This window comes from Heloderma suspectum, chromosome Z, assembly GCF_057233095.1.
Source record: "Heloderma suspectum isolate Gila_16-S chromosome Z, 16-S_ref, whole genome shotgun sequence".
NCBI classification, from domain to species: Eukaryota; Metazoa; Chordata; class Lepidosauria; order Squamata; family Helodermatidae; genus Heloderma; species Heloderma suspectum.
Window position 1 is genome coordinate 19,481,425 of NC_139476.1, and position 18,235 is coordinate 19,499,659.

General features: G+C 62.6%; 2 protein-coding genes across 12 annotated transcripts in view; one reads left to right on the top strand and one right to left on the bottom strand.

The window, feature by feature from the left end:
* Window positions 1-6,841: 6,841 nt before the first annotated feature.
* On the top strand, window positions 6,842-9,232 carry LOC146333858 (Krueppel-like factor 2). Its single transcript, XM_084826120.1, has 3 exons — window positions 6,842-6,924; window positions 7,029-7,728; window positions 8,021-9,232. The coding sequence occupies exons 1-3, from the start codon at window positions 6,847-6,849 to the stop codon at window positions 8,194-8,196; spliced, it is 954 nt and encodes a 317-aa protein (XP_084682246.1). The 5' UTR covers window positions 6,842-6,846; the 3' UTR covers window positions 8,197-9,232.
* Window positions 9,233-16,423: 7,191 nt separating this feature from the next.
* Window positions 16,424-18,235, bottom strand: part of LOC146333859 (epidermal growth factor receptor substrate 15-like 1) — a 46,083-nt gene continuing 44,271 nt past the window's right edge. For 7 of the 11 annotated variants that reach the window (XM_084826113.1, XM_084826108.1, XM_084826107.1 and 4 more), the window contains one exon: window positions 16,426-16,871. In XM_084826113.1, the coding sequence (XP_084682239.1) occupies window positions 16,725-16,871 (147 nt within the window). In that variant the 3' untranslated portion in view covers window positions 16,426-16,724. Of the gene's footprint in view, window positions 16,872-18,235 lie in introns of all 11 variants that reach the window. The other 4 variants (XM_084826114.1, XM_084826115.1, XM_084826110.1 and 1 more) reach the window with 1 other exon arrangement.

An 18,235-nucleotide genomic window follows, 5' to 3' on the forward strand; every position in this document is an offset into this window, starting at 1 on the left:
AAGTGCGCGAATGCCTCCTTGGCCATCGAAACACGGCCGGGGTTCGCCCGCCAACGCAGGTCGGGCACCCTTTCCAAACCAGCTCTTTGGGAAATGACCAAATCTGCAAAGGGCTTTTCATTCTGCAAGCAGCCCCCCCCCTCCCCTGCACCCCCCACCCTTGCAGGAGCTTCACCTGGGGCTTGGCTGTGCCTGCCTGGACTGGGGAGGGTGGTTCCTGGGGTGAGAGGCTCTCTCAGACTCCCCAGCGTCTCTGTCTGCTCAGTCCAGAGGCCTAGATTGTGGCACTGGGCCAGCTGGGCGCCTCTTGCAACCTCCCTGAGGATGCCAGGGGGCCGGGGCTGGGGGGGCTCGCAAGTGCGCGGTCCTGGCTATGGAAACGATGGCACGAGAGAGAGAATGAGAGAGAGGGGCACAGAGCGGCCAAGTGGTGAAGATCCTGGGGAAAGAGCTGGGTGCCTCCGCAGGTCACCCCTGTAGCGTGCCACAGCTGGCAAGTGGAGAGGCGCTCTTCTGCCCAGTCCTCCAGCTGCAACACAGGCCCCCCCGCGGCATGGACGGGAACAGGGCCACGCTTGCGACGCTCCTCCAACCCCCTTCTGAACGTTGCGGAAGGGCTCAAACCCCATCTGTCACTTGGCGTGGTTCTCCCACTGAAAGGTGAGGATGTACGGGGAAACCCAAACTGTCCCCCGGTTGTTCTCACCACCCGTTCCAAATACCCCTTGGCAGCGACAGCACCCGGCCCAGCACGCTGCCCCCGTGCCAGACGGGGCAGGCCAAACACAGCTGCTCTCCCCTCACAGACCTGCGACACTAGAGACCGGGAGGGGGGAGTGGAAGCCTGAAGGATGACGGCGTGACTCGGATGCCTGCATGGAGCAGGGGGCTGGCGGCTGCCGGATGGCCTTGCAGGCCCCTTCCAACCCCACAGTTCCACGGTTCTATGATTCTACGAGCCACGTGCACGCAGAAAATGTGAGCAAGGCAGTCCCCCCCCCACCAGGGAAGACCCCGGGCAGCGATTGATGTCGGACCTCAAAACAGGGGCCGTCCCTGGTTGAAGAGGGATGGGGGCTGATGCCACTGGCCTCCTTTGCAGGGCGGGTGTATGGACCCCACTGTGCTCAAGGCACTCCGAACACGGCACATTCTGGCGACGAGAGGAGAAGGGCAGCTGAAGGGGCGAGAAAGGCGGCCATTTCCAAAGGGCCCGTCGGCGAGGCCCCCAGGCCCTCGCCTCCCCTCGCACGCGACCGCGGCCTTCTGCCGCAGTGGCCCAAAGCTGCCTGTGCTGCAGCAAAGAAGCGCCTGTTGGCCCGGCGGCCCCCTCAAGAAGCCTGGGAGGCGTTCAAAGGCTTTCTGTCAGGGCTGGAGAAGGCGCCAGATTCTCCCCGTGTTGTTGTGCTCCAGCTCCTGTGCGCCAGGCCCGCGTGCGAGCAGGAAGCGGCGCCAAGCGGGGCTTCCTGCACGCCTGGGAGAGGAAACGCTGCCATCAGCAGGAGTGGCCGCGGTTAAAAATAACTCGGGTATATAAAGGCCGCAGAGGATCCCCCCGCTCTCTCGCACTCGCGGCACGGCTGCCTCTGGGCTGGCCGCGCCGCACTCGCTCCAGGCCCGGCCGCCACCATGCGGGTGCTGGCCGGGAAGGCCAGGCCTCCGTTCCCCTGCAGAAACCCGGCCCACCCGCTCCGCCGGTTCTGCTCAGCGGCCCAAGGCCCCCTCCGACCGGCCGTCGTTCCCCAAGCTGCCATTTCCCATACCGCTCGGCCCCCTCCCCAGCAGAGAACTCACGCCCCCCCCCAGCCTCTCTGGTGGGTCTTGTCCCCCTGGAGAGAAACACAGGCGCAGGGGGCCCAGGTCACACCTCAGAGGACTGTTCGGATGGTCTCAGGTGTCCTCCCGCTAAGAGCAGCGGATGGGGGGGCTGGCGGCGGGGGGGGGCCATGCCAGCGGGCCAGGCAGTGAGGGGGCGCAGCCCTCTGTTCATCTGCCAGGCTGGGGGGTGCCGGAGCTGTGGGAGGGACCCCACAGAACTGGACTTGCACAGACCCCAGAACTGGACTTGCCCCCCCGGGGGGGCTTTTCCCCATCTCCACAGCACCCGGCCCAAAGAGATGGGGGCTGCCTCCGGGCCGAGCCTGGCCCCCTCAGGCCCAAAGGCATTCGGCCTGGGGATCTCTTCCAGCCCAGGGTATGGTTAAAACCGGGCTGGCGGTCACTGCTGCAGGGGGCCTCTGAGCATTTACAGAGCGCAACATCCCCCCCTCCAAGAGGCCCACCTGATGGCGCTGCGTTGGCCCGGGCTGCGATCTGCAGCAGCCCGAGACATGGCCGACGGCACAAAGGGACGATGCACAGCCGCCCGTCTGGAGGGTTGTGGGCTCCTGCGGGAGGGCGGCTAGAGGATAGTTAGTCTGACCCGTTGCAGAACGCCCCGTTGGGTTGGAGTCGAATGGTCTGGCTGGGCCTTCTTAGTTGTCAGCTGCTCCGAGACTATTGCAGGCTGACAGACGGGTGAGCCGGTCCACAAAGGAATGAGAGACCCCGAGACGTGGTTCTGAAGGAGGGGAAAGAGAAGTGTGTGTGCGCGTGATGCCACGGCCTTGTGAGGCTGCAGCTCCACGGCCAAGCCAGCTTCTGATTCACACCCCACAAACCCCGCCGGGGAATGTGGCGGCTGCCTCCGCCCCTGGCCCGCTTCCCCCTGGCACGAGCCCGGGCGGGCAGCGCTCTGCGGCCCCCAGCTGGCTCCTCCTAGCTGGGCAACACCCGCCTTCCAGCAAGGAGGGCGCTCGGGGCTCCAGGCCATTCTCCGTCTCCCCAGATGTTGGGAGAATGGCCTGGAACGGCCTCCCCAGAAACGATATTCTGTCGTTTCTCAGTTCTGAGAGCGCTCTGCACGTGCACAGAGCCACCCACTTTCGTATGGCTTCACAGAGTGGATTCCGGGGCCCAAACAAAACCATACGAAAGTGGGTGGCTCTGTGCATGTGCAGAGCGCTCTCAGAACTGAGAAACGACAGAATATTGTTTCTGGGGAGGCCGTTCCAGGAGGCTGATCCTGGCTTCAACTGCAGCAGGATCACCCTCCTGGGGCCACGGGTGGAAGCCCCCCCGGGGAGCAGAAGGCGAGGCGGGCCACCGGCGGAATGCCTCGGGTGTGCTGGCAGAGGACTGTGGCCCGCGGCTACCAGGAGGACACCTCGCCAGCCCCCCAGCTTTGCTGTTCTTAGGCCGCAAGATTTTCAGCACGGGAACACCACGTTTACCTGCGAGGCCGGCATGCCGCGAAGCGAAGGGCCGCCCTCCAGCGCCATCTTATTTGGGCTCCAAGGAGTTGTCTGCTTTGGCGCTCAAACCCTCTGCCGTGGGCGCTGGTTCTTGGGCAAGCGGCGTTTCGCTCGTTGGCCTTCCGAGAAACAAGTGTCCACACCCGCCATGGCAGCCATTTTGTGAGAGCACCCGCCATTCGGACTGTGGCCCCCCGCCCCGATTCAAGGAGGCGAGGGCCCCCGCAGCCTGACACACCACCGTTGCCAGGAGATGAGAGGGGCAGCACAGCGCAGTGCTTGGGAGTGTTGGGCTGGGGCGCGGGAGATCCAGGTTCTGGTCCCCACTCGGCCAGGAGGCTCACTGGGTGACTTCGGGCCAATCCCTGACTCTCCACCTGACCTACTTCTCAGGGCTGTTCTGAAGGTGGAATGGAGAGGACCTACTCAGGCGGTCGGGCAAGGGCAAGGCCTATCTGTTCTCCTTCATTGGAAGGGACCCCTAAGACCATCTAGTCCAACCCCATGCGCAATTCAGGGCTCCAAGTCAGAGCATCCCTGTAGAATCACAGAATGGCAGGGTTGGAAGGGGCCAGCAAGACCATCTAGTCCAACCACCTGCTCAATGCAGGACTCCAAGTCAGAGCGTCCCTATAGAATTGTGGGAAGGGGCCCATAAAACCATCTAGTCCAACCTCATGCACAATTCAGGGCTCCAAGTCAGAGCATCCCTGTAGAATCCCAGAATGGCAGGGTTGGAAGGGGCCTATAAGACCATCTAGTCCAACCCCCTGCTCAATGCAGGAGTCCAAGTCAGAGCGTCCCTGTAGAATCATAGAATGGCAGGGTTGGAAGGGGCCTGCAAGACCATCTAGTCCAACCCCCTGCTCAATGCAGGACTCCAAGTCAAGAGTGTCCCTGTAGAATCATAGAATGGCAGGGTTGGAAGGGGCCCGTAAGACCATCGAGTCCAACCCCAAGCGCAATTCAGGGCTCCCAGTCAGAGCATCCCTGTAGAATCACAGAATGGCAGGCTTGGAAGGGGCCTGGGAGACCATCTAGTCCTACCCCCTGCTCAATGCAGGAGTCCAAGAGTGTCCCCGTAGAATCATAGAATGGCAGGATTAGAAGGGGCCTGCAAGACCATCTAGTCCAACCCCGTGCTCAATGCAGGAGTCTAAGTCAAGAGCATCCCTGTAGAATCATAGAATGGCAGGGTTGGAAGGGGCCTGTAAGACCATCTAGTCCAACCCCACACGCAATTCAGGGCTCCCAGTCAGAACATCCCTGTAATCACAGAATGGCAGGGTTGGAAGGGGCCTGCAAGACCATCTAGTCCAACCCCCTGCTCAATGCAGGACTCCAAGTCAGAGCGTCCCTATAGAATTGTGGGAAGGGGCCCGTAAGACGATCTAGTCCAACCTCATGCGCAATTCAGGGCTCCCAGTCAGAGCATCCCTGTAGAATCATAGAATGGCAGGGTTGGAAGGGGCCTGTAAGACGATCTAGTCCAACCCTGTGCTCAATGCAGGAGTCCAAGTCAAGAGTGTCCCTGTAGAATCATAGAATGGCAGGGTTGGAAGGCGCCCGTAAGACCATCGAGTCCAACCCCACGCGCAATTCAGGGCTCCCAGTCAGAGCATGCCTGTAGAATCACAGAATGGCAGGGTTGGATGGGTCCCCTAAGACCATCTAGTCCAACCCCCTACTCAATGCAGGAGTCCAAGTCAGAGCGTCCCTGTAGAATTGTTGGGAGGGACCCGTAAGACCATCTAGTCCAACCCCACGTGCAATTCAGGGCTCCCAGTCAGAGCATCCCTGTAGAATCATAGAATGGCAGGGTTGGAAGGGGCCTGTAAGACGATCTAGTCCAACCCTGTGCTCAATGCAGGAGTCTACGTCAGAGCATCCCTGTAGAATCATAGAATGGCAGGGTTGGAAGGGGCCTGTAAGACGATCTAGTCCAACCCTGTGCTCAATGCAGGAGTCCAAGTCAAGAGTGTCCCTGTAGAATCATAGAATGGCAGGGTTGGAAGGCGCCCGTAAGACCATCGAGTCCAACCCCACGCGCAATTCAGGGCTCCCAGTCAGAGCATGCCTGTAGAATCACAGAATGGCAGGGTTGGATGGGTCCCCTAAGACCATCTAGTCCAACCCCCTACTCAATGCAGGAGTCCAAGTCAGAGCGTCCCTGTAGAATTGTTGGGAGGGACCCGTAAGACCATCTAGTCCAACCCCACGTGCAATTCAGGGCTCCCAGTCAGAGCATCCCTGTAGAATCATAGAATGGCAGGGTTGGAAGGGGCCTGTAAGACGATCTAGTCCAACCCTGTGCTCAATGCAGGAGTCTACGTCAGAGCGTCCCTGTAGAATCATAGAATGGCAGGGTTGGAAGGCGCCCGTAAGACCATCGAGTCCAACCCCACGCGCAATTCAGGGCTCCCAGTCAGAGCATGCCTGTAGAATCACAGAATGGCAGGGTTGGATGGGTCCCCTAAGACCATCTAGTCCAACCCCGTGCTCAATGCTGGCCTCCCAGTCAAAGCAGCCTCCCGCCTTGGGTGACTCCTCGCCTCGTCCCTGATGACCCGGCCAGGAGAGCCGACGTGCTCGGCCGGCCCATTCGGCCCTCGGCCCCGGCCGGGATGGCGCGGGTCCCGAAGGCTCCGCGCGCGGGGGTCGCCAGGCGGCCCCGTCCGAAGGCAGCCGGCGGGCAGCCCCGAGCATCCTCCGCGCGTCGCCCCGGGGCCGCCAGCGTCGAGGGGGCGCCGCCTCGGGCCGAGGCCGGGGGCTGCGCGGGCGCCCTCAAAGACCCGCATCTTCGTTGCGGCGGCGGGGCTTTCGTGACCCGGAGTCCCGTTGCCAGGCGTGCGCCGGGGACGCGCTCGGGGACCCCGCCGCTGCGCTTCTGCCCCGCCTTGTCCCCCGAGGGGCCGAGCGCGGCGCGGGAGCCGCCGCCCCGCTGCGCCAGCCGCACAGCGCCCCTGCGAGGTAGCCCGGGCCGAGCCGCGGATCGGCCCGCCGGCGCCCGGCGCTCCCCGGCCAGCCCGGCGCGGCCCTCGGCGAGAGAGGCAGCGCTCCTGGACCCCGCCGCCGGCCGGGTGGGCGGCCCCGCTCTGTCCCGACTCTCTGTGTGCCGGGAAACAGCCGCCGGGAAGGGCGCTCTGCACACGCTCAGAGGCGGCGCCCGCGGGGCCGCAAGGGCCCGCCCCGCAGCCGTTGCGCGAGGGGTCTTCAGGGCGGCTCCACCTGCGGGCCCGGGGGGACGCCACCCTGCGCGCGGGACGGCCGCGGCGAGGGCGCCGGCGAGCATGTGCAGAGGGCCGGGGCCGCCGGCGGCGCAAGCGGCCGCGCGGCGCCCCTTCCCCGCGCCTCTGGCCGCCGCCGCGCTTTTATAGCGGGGCTAAATTTAGGCCGGCCGGCGGCGCAGCCCCGGCCGGCCGCCCCTCCCCGGCGCGCGCGCCCCGCCGCCCCTCCCGCCCGCGGGACGCGCTTCCTGCGCCGCCGCCATTGGCCGGCGCGCGGCCCGGCGCGCTTAAAAGGCGGCCCCGCGGCCCGGCCGCGCACCGCCCGCATGGAGCTGCTCGCCGCGCCGCCGCCGGCGCCCAGCCTGCCGTCGTTCGCCGCCTTCTGCCGGGACGCCGCGCCCCACGTGAGTGCGCCGCGGGGGGGGCGCCCTCTGCACGCGCTCAGAGGGCGGCGGGGCGCCGCGCCGCGGGCCCGCGGCCGGCGCGACTGACGGCCCTCTCCCCGCAGCGCTGGCCCTGCGGCCTCCAGGCCGGCCTGCCCGCCGGGCCCCCGGAGCCCGCCGCCGAGGACGACGACCTCAACAGCGTGCTGGAGCTCATCCTGGCCATGGGCGGCGGCGACTGCGCGGAGCCCCCCGGCGGCTGCTACGCGCCGGGCCCCGCCGGCTACGGCCCCCTGCCCTACGGCCCGCCCGCGCTGGGCGAGGGCGGTGGCGAGGGCAGGCTGCTGCCGGGCGTGCAGGGCCGCTTCCTCGTGGCCCCCGGCGGCTTCGGCGGGCCGCCTCTGGCGGGGAGTGGCAAGCCGGAGCCCGGCTGCTACGGCCCCCCACCCTGCGCCCGGGTCAAGCGGGAGGGCCGCCCCGCGCCCTGCATGCTGGGCGGGCCGCCCGGCCCGGAGTCCCCGCCGCTGAGCCCCGACGAGCTGCTGGCGCCACTGCGGCACGGCTACTGCCCGGCCTACACCGGCCCGCTGCACTGCCTGCCGGGCCCCAGCTTCGGCCTCTTCGAGGAGGGCCTCCCCGGCCCCAGCCCGGCCGGCCTGCTCACGCCGCCCGCCTCGCCCCTGGAGCTGCTGGAGGCCAAGCCCAAGCGAGGCCGCCGCTCCTGGCCCCGCAAGCGCACCGCCTCCCATGCCTGCACCCACGCTGGCTGCGGCAAGACCTACACCAAGAGCTCCCACCTCAAGGCGCACCTGCGGACCCACACCGGTAAGGGCTGTAGGGCAGGTGCGCTGCCAGGGACTCCTCTGCCGCTCAGCGCGCAGCCGTCCAGCTGTGCACCGTCTTGTGCAGCTGGGCCGGTAGCTCCAAAGCTGGGCGCAAGCCAAGAGGTTGTCTAGCCTGCACCGGCGGCGTGGGGCTGTTCCCCGGAGCCCCCTCTGCGGGAGGGCAGCAGGCCTCGCAGCAGCGCTGCTCAGGGCATCCCTGCGGGGGGGCAGGGGCCCGGGGCGCTGGCAGCGGCTCCCCGCCCAACCCAGGCCCACACCGTTTTCTCTGCCAGGCGAGAAGCCCTACCACTGCAACTGGGACGGCTGCGGCTGGAAGTTCGCCCGCTCCGACGAACTGACACGCCACTACCGCAAGCACACGGGGCACCGGCCATTCCAGTGCCACCTGTGCGACCGGGCCTTCTCCCGCTCCGACCACCTGGCCCTGCACATGAAGAGGCACCTGTAGCTGGCCGCACGCTTTGGGGATCTTGTAGCTGGTGCTACGACGAACGACTCTGTCCGCGCAGGGGAGCGGTGGAGAATGAGCGCTGCCCGCACAGGCTAGCGGGGGCCACCCCCTCTGCCCCGGAGGACGGGGCTCCTCTCCGGGATGCCGAGCCGAGCGAGGGCGCGGAGCGGAGCTGACTGCGGCAGCCCAGCGCAGGAGCGCCGGGGGTTTTCCTTGGAGGGTCCGGTGAGGGGCCCCACAGCCCCCCGAGTTTCTGACGGAGGCCAGAGCTGGTGCCAGGGGCTCGCCGCTGCCTTGACCTACACTAGAACTACTACGGGGCTCAAGGTCTTGTAAAGAAACTTCACTTTTCTAAACCTGTATATATTGTGAATAGTTTTTACACCGCAGCATCAGACTCTGTAGAAGGAACGGGCGTTTTCGTGCCCGTTCCTCTTTTTTAAAAAAATAAAACGTTTCTAGAAATATTCCAGGCTTTTCCAAAATAAAGCAGTTTTGAGCTGAGCCACGTCTCCTTTCCTCGAGGAACCCTTTGCGTTTCCCCCAGGGGCTTGCTCGAGGTCTCAACGCGCCTCGAACGGCACAGCCCGCAAGCGGCGAGTTCCGCAGGCAAAAGCGGCACTTTCGTTCCAAAGCCTCCAAGACTATAATTTGAGTCTCATTTTTAGTTTAGCGGATGGCTATTTTGGTAGCGGCCTGAAATCTCTTCCAGATGTGGGGAGAGCTGTGCCGGCGGCCAGCCTGTTTTGGTGGGGTGTTTTTTCTTTTTACTATGCAATGCAAACACTGCATTTCAGTAATTATGGAGTCGGGTTTTAAGGCAGGATCACAGTCTTTCATTGTAGTCGTTCTTAGTTTAGTGGCTGGATAAGCTTTGCGGGGGGGGGGGGGAAGCTTCGAAGCAGAGTAAGTCGCCCAGTTTAATTTCATCATCATCGTCTTCATATCTATACTTGCCAAGTTTAATTCCATCATCATCATTGTATTTATTCTCCGCCTTTGGTGAAACACAAGGTGGCTTACCAAATTAAAACAGACGAAAATATACGAAAGTGAAAATATAAATTAAACAACATCGTATAGAAACATTAAAACAGCATTTTAGCCGCTTACCCCCAAGGCTTCCAGGGCTGCCTTTCGATTAGACCAATCATTTCAAGAGCAGGAACGCCGCCGCGCCAGTTTCAATATTGCGGGGGGAAGAAATCTCTTTTTACCTGCTCTCTCCACATTATACAGAATTTTCTAAGCCTCTGTTCCGTCCCTGTCATCTTTTTCTGAAGATTTTCCTGCACTGAGCAGGGGCTTGGACTTGATCGCCCCTTCCAACCCTACTGTACTATGATTTTCTAAACTGAAAAGCCCAAGAAGGGCGAGCGCTCCCAGCCAGTAACTTTCTGCAGCTTTTCCAGCACCGGTGTGTCCTTTTTGGGATGTGGTCCACATTATACAGAATTTTCTAAGCCTCTGTTCCATCCCCATCATCTTTTCCTGAAGATTTTCCTGCACTGAGCAGGGGCTTGGAGTTGATGGCCCCTTCCAACCCTACTATTCTATGCACCATTTGCAAAAACAAATGGGGAAGAGTGTGGTGGCAAAAACAGAATAACCCACGACCCAAACTAATGGGGTGGGGGAGGGTGCTTCTCGCTGGTGTTGTTTGTTGCCTGGGGCAAGGGGCTACTGTGTGCGAAGGACCCCCAGCAGGTGCGCAAGGTGCATTTCTTACTTGAGCTCGAGGTAGGACATGTGGTTATACTTTGCAGAGCCAGAGCACAGAAGCCGCTCGACTGAGCCCAGCTTCCGGGCTAGGTTGAGGGGAGGGGGCAGGGAATGCTGATCCGATTTGCAGATGACACAGAATTGGGCGGGAGAGCTAATGCTTTGGAAGACAGAAACAGAATTCAAAGTGATCTCGATATACTGGAGCACTGGGCAGAAAACAACAGAATGGCATTGAATAGGGATCAATGCCAAGTTCTGCGCCTGGGAAAAAGAACCCAAATGCACAGTTACAAGATGGGGGATCTGTGGCTCAACAACACTACAGGCGAGAAGGATCTTGGCATGGTTGTTGATCGCAAGCTGAAGATGAGCCCGCAATGTGATGTGGCTGCAAAAAAGGCAAATGCTATTTGGGGCTGCATTAATAGAAGCATAGCTTCCGAATCCCGGGAAGTCCTAGTTCCCTTCTACACAGCACTGGTTGGGCCTCATTTGGAGTACTGGGTCCAGTTCTGGGCACCACATTTTAAGGATGATGCAGGCAAGCTGGAGAGGGTTCAGAGGAGGGCAATGAAGGTGATCAGGGGACTGGAAACAAAGCCCTGTGAGGAGAGACTGAAGGAACTGGGCATGTTTAGCCTTGAGAAGAGAAGGCTGAGGGGAGATAGGATAGCGCTCTGGGTACTTGAAGGGTTGTCACAGAGAGGAAGGCCAGGATCTCTTCTGGATCCTCCCAGAGCACAGGACACGGAATAATGGGCTCAAGTTCCAGGAAGCCAGAGTCCAGCTGAACATCAGGAAAAATGTCCTGACCGTTACAGCAATAGGACAATGGGACCCATGACCGGGGGAGGTGGGGGGCTCTCCCACACTGGAGGCATGCGAGGTGAGGCTGGCCAGCCACCTGTCAGGGATGCTCTGACCTGGATTCCTGCACTGAGCAGGGGGTTGGACTGGATGGCCTTTTGGCCCCTTCCAACCCTACTATTCTATGACTCCGGTTGCTCACCATGCTCAGGCAGGGCACATCAGGGCAGCCGGGGCCCTTCCCTGCCGTCGTCTCTCAGCTGCAGCAGGCATCACGGCTCGTCCCCCGAGAGCTGCCTTGCCGTCCAGGAATGTCTCTGCCCCCATTTAAAGCACCCCCCTTTCCTGTAAACAAAAAAGCCCCACGTGCTACAACGCTTTGCCCCCCCGGGAGATGCTCCAGCCCCGTCGTCTTCCGCCCCTTCCCCATCTCTACAATATCCCTGTGGCCGTGCAGTGACCGCAACTGTATACAGCCTTGCAAGGGGTTGTGCCATGGCTGTGCGTGCTCCCGGCAGCTCAATTTCCAGCCCCTTCTCTCACCCGGGCACGAGATCTGCCTTCTTCACAGCCGACTTGACATGGCCGTTCGGCTCTCCGCCACAACCACAACATCTCTCAGCTACCACGATCTCATCGAGTAACTCCCCCAGCCCTGCCATGGTTAACTGACAGGCACAGAAAAGGAAAACAGGTTGAACATTTGCATAGAGGGGCCGGCTATTGTACGCAGCACCACCAAAATTAGCGTCGCAATTGCACACTGGCAGAAAACGCCGGGACGCTATTTAAAGCCGTTGCAGAAATAACTACTCAGCCGTGGAGAGCGAAACGGCGCCATTTCTTGAAGGTGGCGGAACAGCACATGGTCCCTCCTGCGGCCACGCAGACGATCCGGCTGTCGGCAGAAGAGTTTGCCTGGGTCGGGGTCAGGCGCCCGCGCTGCAGGGAGGCCACATTCAGCAGAAACCATTGCACAACCTTGTCCCAGAAAGAGAGCGCGGAATACGCCAAGGCGATCGCTCCGATTGCAGCACTTGTTTCAGCTATTTCCTCTTTTTTCCCCAGCCACACGGCCCACGTTCATCAGAAGCAGGATGGGGGCAAACGTGGTGGTGTAATGACCCAAGGGCAACCGGGGTGGTTTTCTCCCTGCAGAACATCCCTCCTTTCAGGATGCCCGCTTGATGGGGAGGAGTCCCTCCCTCGAGCTGAAAAGCGCCAAACCTCCCCCCCCCCGCAGGGACCCCCCGACTCTGCCCCTCCTGCCCAGAGGGATCAGCCCCCGCAGCCCCAACGGGCCCGGAGGAGTTTGCCGCGAGGCCATGTGCCCGTCCGTTGGCTCTCCGGGGTCCATGGCAAAGAAGGGTGTCCCTTGTCCCGGCCAGCTTTTGTAGCTGGAGAAGCTGCCAGGGGCTGAACCCATGCAGGCAGAGCAGGGGCTCTAACTGCTGAATGACACTCCCAAGACTTTCAGCCCGTTGTGCAAGTCGAGCAACGGGACGGCGAGAACACCTCTGTCGCGGTCCAAAGGCGGGCCCCAGTTGGAAAGGCCTCCTGGCCCAGTGGCCTGGAAGGGGATGCCCAGCAAGAGACGACTGTGCATGGGAAGGGGCGGGGGGAGCGCGTGCACCTCTCTGTGGCCAAGCAGCAGGGGAAACAAACAGGCGCAGACAGAAATGCACACTGGTCCAACTACAGAAAGGCAGCCGTCCCAGAGTCTCGAGCGCTCCAGAATAAGAAACTTTCCCCCCCCATTTATTATATTAAACGATCACATTTCTCTCATGGTGAACAATAAACACAGAGCATGGGTGACAATTCAACAGCCCCACCTTCTCCCCATCCCACAATTTTGTTATGCGATTCTTTCAAGGATATATATATATATATATATATATGGATATGGATAGAGTACTGTACATATTTGGCTATACATCAGTCGGCCTCTGTGACTCCCCCCCGCCCCCCTTTCCCACCAGACGCACATTGGGGGTCACCAGCCTCCGCTGGTGCAAACCCCTTCCAGCCTGCGCTGAGCAGGGGGCTGGGCTAGATTCTCTCCAGGGATCCCTTCCAACCGTCGGATTCCCTGATTTCAAACGCAAAGAGCTGCTTTGGGGAAACGCAAAAACCTTGGGTGTGCAGAGCTGATCCCCGGGACACCGTGGCACATGGCCGGAGACCGGGCCAGAGCGGTTGTCCTCTGTCTGCATGTCCCCTTTGACGCAGAAGGAGGGCAGAAGCTGAAGCGAGGGAAGAGAACACGGCCCCCACTGCCGGCAACCTGCCCGGGCAGTCCCCGAACCGAGGGGACGCCGAAGATGTTCCAAGGCAACCCCGCTGCTGGCTCGGGGCTCGTTCAGAGCGAATAAAAGATGCCCCCCCACCCCCTTCCGGCCCAAAGGAGAGCTGTGCCTCCACAGGCGGGGGGGAGGAAAGAGGTCCTCGGGACGGGAGGCGGGCAGGGGCGGGGGCCGTTCCGAGGGAGCAAAGGCTGCGGGGGGCTGTTCTGAGGGAGCCTCCAGCGCCGGGGGGAGGGGGGTCTGCGCGCGTCCCCAACCAGAAGCCACATGGGCACGCGCACAAGCGTCACAGAGGACTGTGCCGCGGCTGTCAGCAAAGCTGGTGGCGGCAGCCAGGGCGGGGGGCGTCTGGCGGGGCACCAAGAAGTCGAGGCACAAGGGGAGAGCCCGCTCGGCCCACAAGGCAGAAGTGTGTTGCGGGGGGGGCTCTGGCCTGGACAGCGGCAAGCAGCCCTGCCGCATCCACAACGGAATGGCGAAGCACCACGCCAGGAAGGATGTCCGTGGCATCTTGCAGCCGCTCCAAAGCAGCGACATCCACTGCCCAAGCTGCCATGAAGGGTCCTGCGCCGGGAGCCAGAACAGGGCGTGTGCGGATGTGCCGCGAGGTGGGGGCAGCAAGGGCGCCGAGAGGCTGCTCCAAGCCCCCCCCGGGGCGGGGCTTTTCCAAGGTGCTGCCCGGTGTCCCTCCAGATGTAGGAAGGGCTCAGGGACCAGCCAGCGGCAGCCAGCCCGGCTCCTAGAAGAGGCGCTGTGTCACACCCCAGCGGGGTGTTGGATCGTCGACTTCCCTGCAGAAGGCAGAACGCTCCTCTCCGGCCCCCCCAAAGCCAGCAAACCGACACCCAAGCAAACCAAGGTGGGCGGAAGGGCATTTGGGGGGCAGCGGGGCCTTTGCGCTGAGACGCTTCCGGCGAGGAGCTCCGGGGACCATCCTCGATGCGGGGGAGAGCAGCCCCGAAGGGAAGGCCTGCCCCTCAAAGGTTTCTGGCAGCATGGTCCAAAGCACAATGGGGGGGGGCACATTCCCAGGACTCTACTTCTCAGTGGGAAATGCGCCGTTCCATGCGTTCGTCAGCAAAAATGACGCAGACACGCCACTTGGCAAGCGGGCACTTTCGGCGCCGCAACGTCCCTGGAAGACACACGTGCCTCCGTGTGGCGTGGGATGCACAGTGGCGGCGAGACTGAAGCTGCCCCGACGGCCTGCACAATTCTTCGCGTGGCTGGAATTAGGACGCCGGCTGTTCTCAGCACCTTTGCTTTTTCTCGAATTTAAGCGAGGCAAGGGGAAGCCCGTGCTCTTGCCTTCGACGCTTCCCGGGGATCCCAGGAAGACGCAAGATCACAGGCGAGTCATGAGAAGGGCCCCGATTTCCCCCTCGAACACAGCAGGTCTCCCCAGGACAGAGGTGGGCGACTGGCGCCCCACCCGAGGTCTCAGCCTTGCGCTCAGGTCTGGCCAGCCCAGGCAATGGCGAGGATGATGGGAGTTACAGGCCCAAACATGGCCTGCTCTAGGGCATCAGGACGTGTCCCGACGCAACCCGAAACTTTTCCTGTGCAGACAACCCTATGCAAATTCGCCTCGCTGGCACGGGGAAATTCTCCAGTTCAGAATGTGCCGGAACAGCCCCCGCCCCAGCTGTTCTGGCACATTCTGAACTGGAGAATTTCCCCGTGCCAGGAAATCTGGTCCAAATCTGGGACCAGGAAGCTGCGATACGGCTCTTTTGTGCCCCAAATGCAGGCCTTCCTTTAAAAGGTGCTTGTGAAAGGCGGCTGTCAATCTTTTTGTGACCCCCCTCCTCGATCCCGACACAATTCAGGCGGGCTGCAGAACGGACCAGCCCGCTTGGAGGAGGAAGAGGAGGGGGCATTTCCATCTGCCCTCGGGGGGGGGTGTCCAGGAGGTGAAAGAGACAGGGAGAGGTGGCCTCTGGGGCACATGTGGGGCTCCGCAGTGGAGAGGCCCTGGCACCCCCCGCAGCCCCCACCCCCGAAGGAAGCCAGGCAGGAGCAGGGGGCCCGTCTCCCACATGGGAGGGAGACAGCTTGCCAGGGAGCGTGGAGGCCCCCAGGCTACGGTGGCTGTGGCTGGCCGGCCGCAGGCGGGGAGCGCCACAGAGCCTCATCCGGAGGCCCTGTGGGAGGGAGCCAGCATGGCCAGCGCACCTCCCGGCTCGCCCACCGCCCCCACCAGCCAGGCCAGCCCTGGGGGCAAGAGGAGTGGCTCTGGGGAGGACCGCCCACCCCCTCTGCCAAGAGCCCTCTGGCGGGGCTGGAGGAGCGGGGAGGCGGGGGGCTGCGCACGCCTGGCAGGGGAAGATCACGGCCGCGCCAGATCCCAAAGCACATCCTTGCAGCCCGACGGAGGCGTCCGCTTCAGGGGCACTTTCCCAATAAAGCCGCAAGTGAGCGAATGGGAACTTGTTGTGCTGAAAGAGTGTGTGTGCGCGCACGGGGGGGGGGGGGGGGGACGCAAGCAGCACTGCAAACCCACAGCCCCCAAAATGAGTTCATCCCCCAACTGCCTCACCCACTCCCACAGTGCCAGCAGGGAGGGAGTGCAGATGCAGCGCACAGCTAGAGCATGGCTGGACACACATACTGCGGGCAAGCAGGAGCCCCCCACCTGGCCAGGCTAAAAATGGTGGAGAACAGAGTCCAAGAAAGGCAAAGGGGAGGGGAACGGAGGGCAGGCAAATTCATTTCCCAAAGGAACTCACCCCGGCCCGTGGCCTTCCAGACTCGCTGACAAAGCCAGGGGTGCAAATGTCCGCTCATGCCGCCACATTTTTCTAAAGGCAGCATGATTATTGAGGGTTTCTTTTTCAAGCAAGGTGCACACGCGGCCACCCTGCCCTGCTCTGCCCTGCCCTGCCCTGCGCTTCAACGTTCGCCGTTTCAACTGGTTTCGATATGAATCGGCGTTGGTTAAGAGATCGCTCCCTTTTGAGGACACAAAGCATACAGTTAGCGGTTAGATTTCCTGGGTGATCAGAGAATGCTTTAGAAAGGAGGGGAGAGGAGGGACGGGGATCCGGGCTGCGGGGCAGAGGCTTCCACACGGGGCTGTGCTGAACGAGGCAGGACTGGCCAGCTGCCCCAGGCTCCCGCTGGCACGCTGGAGGAAAGCGTGGGCCAACCCCTTCCTCCCTGAGAGGCGAGCCTTCTAGGCGCGGGGCACGTCTCTGAACGGGGGAGCACTCCATCAGGCGCGTCCCCAACCTACAGCCTGGCGCGAGACCCCGGCCTCGGGAGCCCAGGGCGGCTGGGGCTCCTCTCTTAAGCTAAGCGAGAGATGTTTCGGGAAGAGATGCTGCTGGGCGGGGTCTCAGGCCCGCTGGACGGGGAGGAACGTTAAAGAGAGGCGTCACGCCAGGCTGGAAGCAAAGGGGTTGCTTTATGAACATCACACGTCTTGCTCAAGCCCGGGAGGGACCCGGCGGCCGCTCCCTTTGGGCAACGGGAGGCCAGGCGGCGTCTTCCTTCAGTCCAGAGCGCCAGCCTGACGAGGAGCGCTGCGTGCGGGGAGGGCCCTGCGGCGGGCTGGCTCCTCCCCAGCCAGTCTTTTGCGGCAGGTCGACTTACTTGAGGCCACAGAAACGACGGACGGACGGACGGACGGGAGCCAGCCCCAGACGTCGAGAAGCGGCCCCGAGTCGTGGCGGGCCGCCCGTGCCGTCAGGGCGCCGGCATGTCGGCCTTGCTGAGTGCGATGGCCAGCTCCAGGTCCTCCTGCTCCTGTCTCCGCAGTCGGGCCAGCCTCTCCTGCTCGGCCTTGGCGCTCTCCCGCGTGGCCCAGGCGAGCTGCTGCTCCTCATTGCCAAGCTAGAAAGCAACAACACGGAGAGGCGGTTACGGGGGGCCGGCGGGAGGCGCCGCGTGCAGGGCACCCGGCCACGCCAGGCGTGGGCAGGCACTGCCCCCCCACCAACCCCAGGAGGCCTGGAAGCGGAGAGATGGCCGCCGCACCAGCAGCCCTCCGACAGGGGAAGGGGGCAAGGCCGGAGGTGCCTGGAGGCCGCTCCCCTGGCTTTGCTCGCCCCCCCTTCAGTCCTCCCCCTTCCCACGTCTCCTGGCTCTGTGGTTCGGGCTTCTGGTCGCAGACCTCACGTCTGCGCTGGTGACTCTCGGGGGGAGCCCTGGCTTTGCCTGTGGAAGGCCCCCCGTTCGACCCCCTGCAGCGTCTCCAGGGAAAAAGCCCTGCCGGAAACCACGGAGAGCCGCTGCGGCCAGTCAGCGTGGGAAGCGTGGGGCGAGGCGGGCCCGGGGGGTCTTGCTCAGGACGGGGCAGCTTGGGATGTTCCTGCGCCAACGCTCCAGAGGCCCAGTGCCCTCTGCCCAAGCTCCTTCCTTAGCCAACGATACCTTGGCGGTTCTTAGCACTTCGCAGAACTGAATCCTGCTGAGAACTGGGCTTCTGCTCCCTCTGCTCTACCCCCCGCCCTTCCGCCAGAGTTATTTCCTACTGCCCCTCGCGCTCATCAATTCAGCGTCGGCCTTTGCTCCACCGCCCCGATGGCGAGGTGTCCCCGCCCTGCCGCATGTGCCCATTTCTCACGCTGTGCAACCAACGCACACCCATTCCCTCCTGCCTGGACCATGGTGGTGCTCCTTGGCTCGCACCGCCTGCCTGCCTCTTCCCACGCCCTTTTCCTTTGGGGTCTCGAATTCTCCCACTATTCTGCTCCCCCCGACGGTTCCCTTTCTCCTCTTTAACTTTTACGTACGCGTCTTCTGCTAATCTGGGGGGGCTCCGGACTGGAAGGCGGGGGAAGAACGGTTTCAGCAAACACGTGCATACTTTAAGAACAGCCTCCTCCTTTTACTCCAGCGTCCCTGTCCGTCAGTCCTGATTCCCTCTCCCTCCCTCTTGGCTCCTCAGGCTCTATAAACCCAAAGCGTGACCATTCCCGCCTCCCCACATGGCCCTTGACCTAAGACACCCCCTTCTTTTTTTTGCAGGAGGCAGAGAGGAGAAACTGTGCGCTGGGATTCTGAAATGAACCAGCGAAGGAGAGCAGGGCCTTGAGGGGCTGGCCCCGAGCCAGGCCAGGCCACCACAGAAGTGCTCAGGGGGCACGCGGGGCCAGAGCCCAGGGCAAAGCACCATCCCTGAAACCTCCTGTGGAGATCCAGCATGGTGTAACGGCGAGAGTGCTGGACTGGGAGCCGGGAGATTCGGGTTCGAG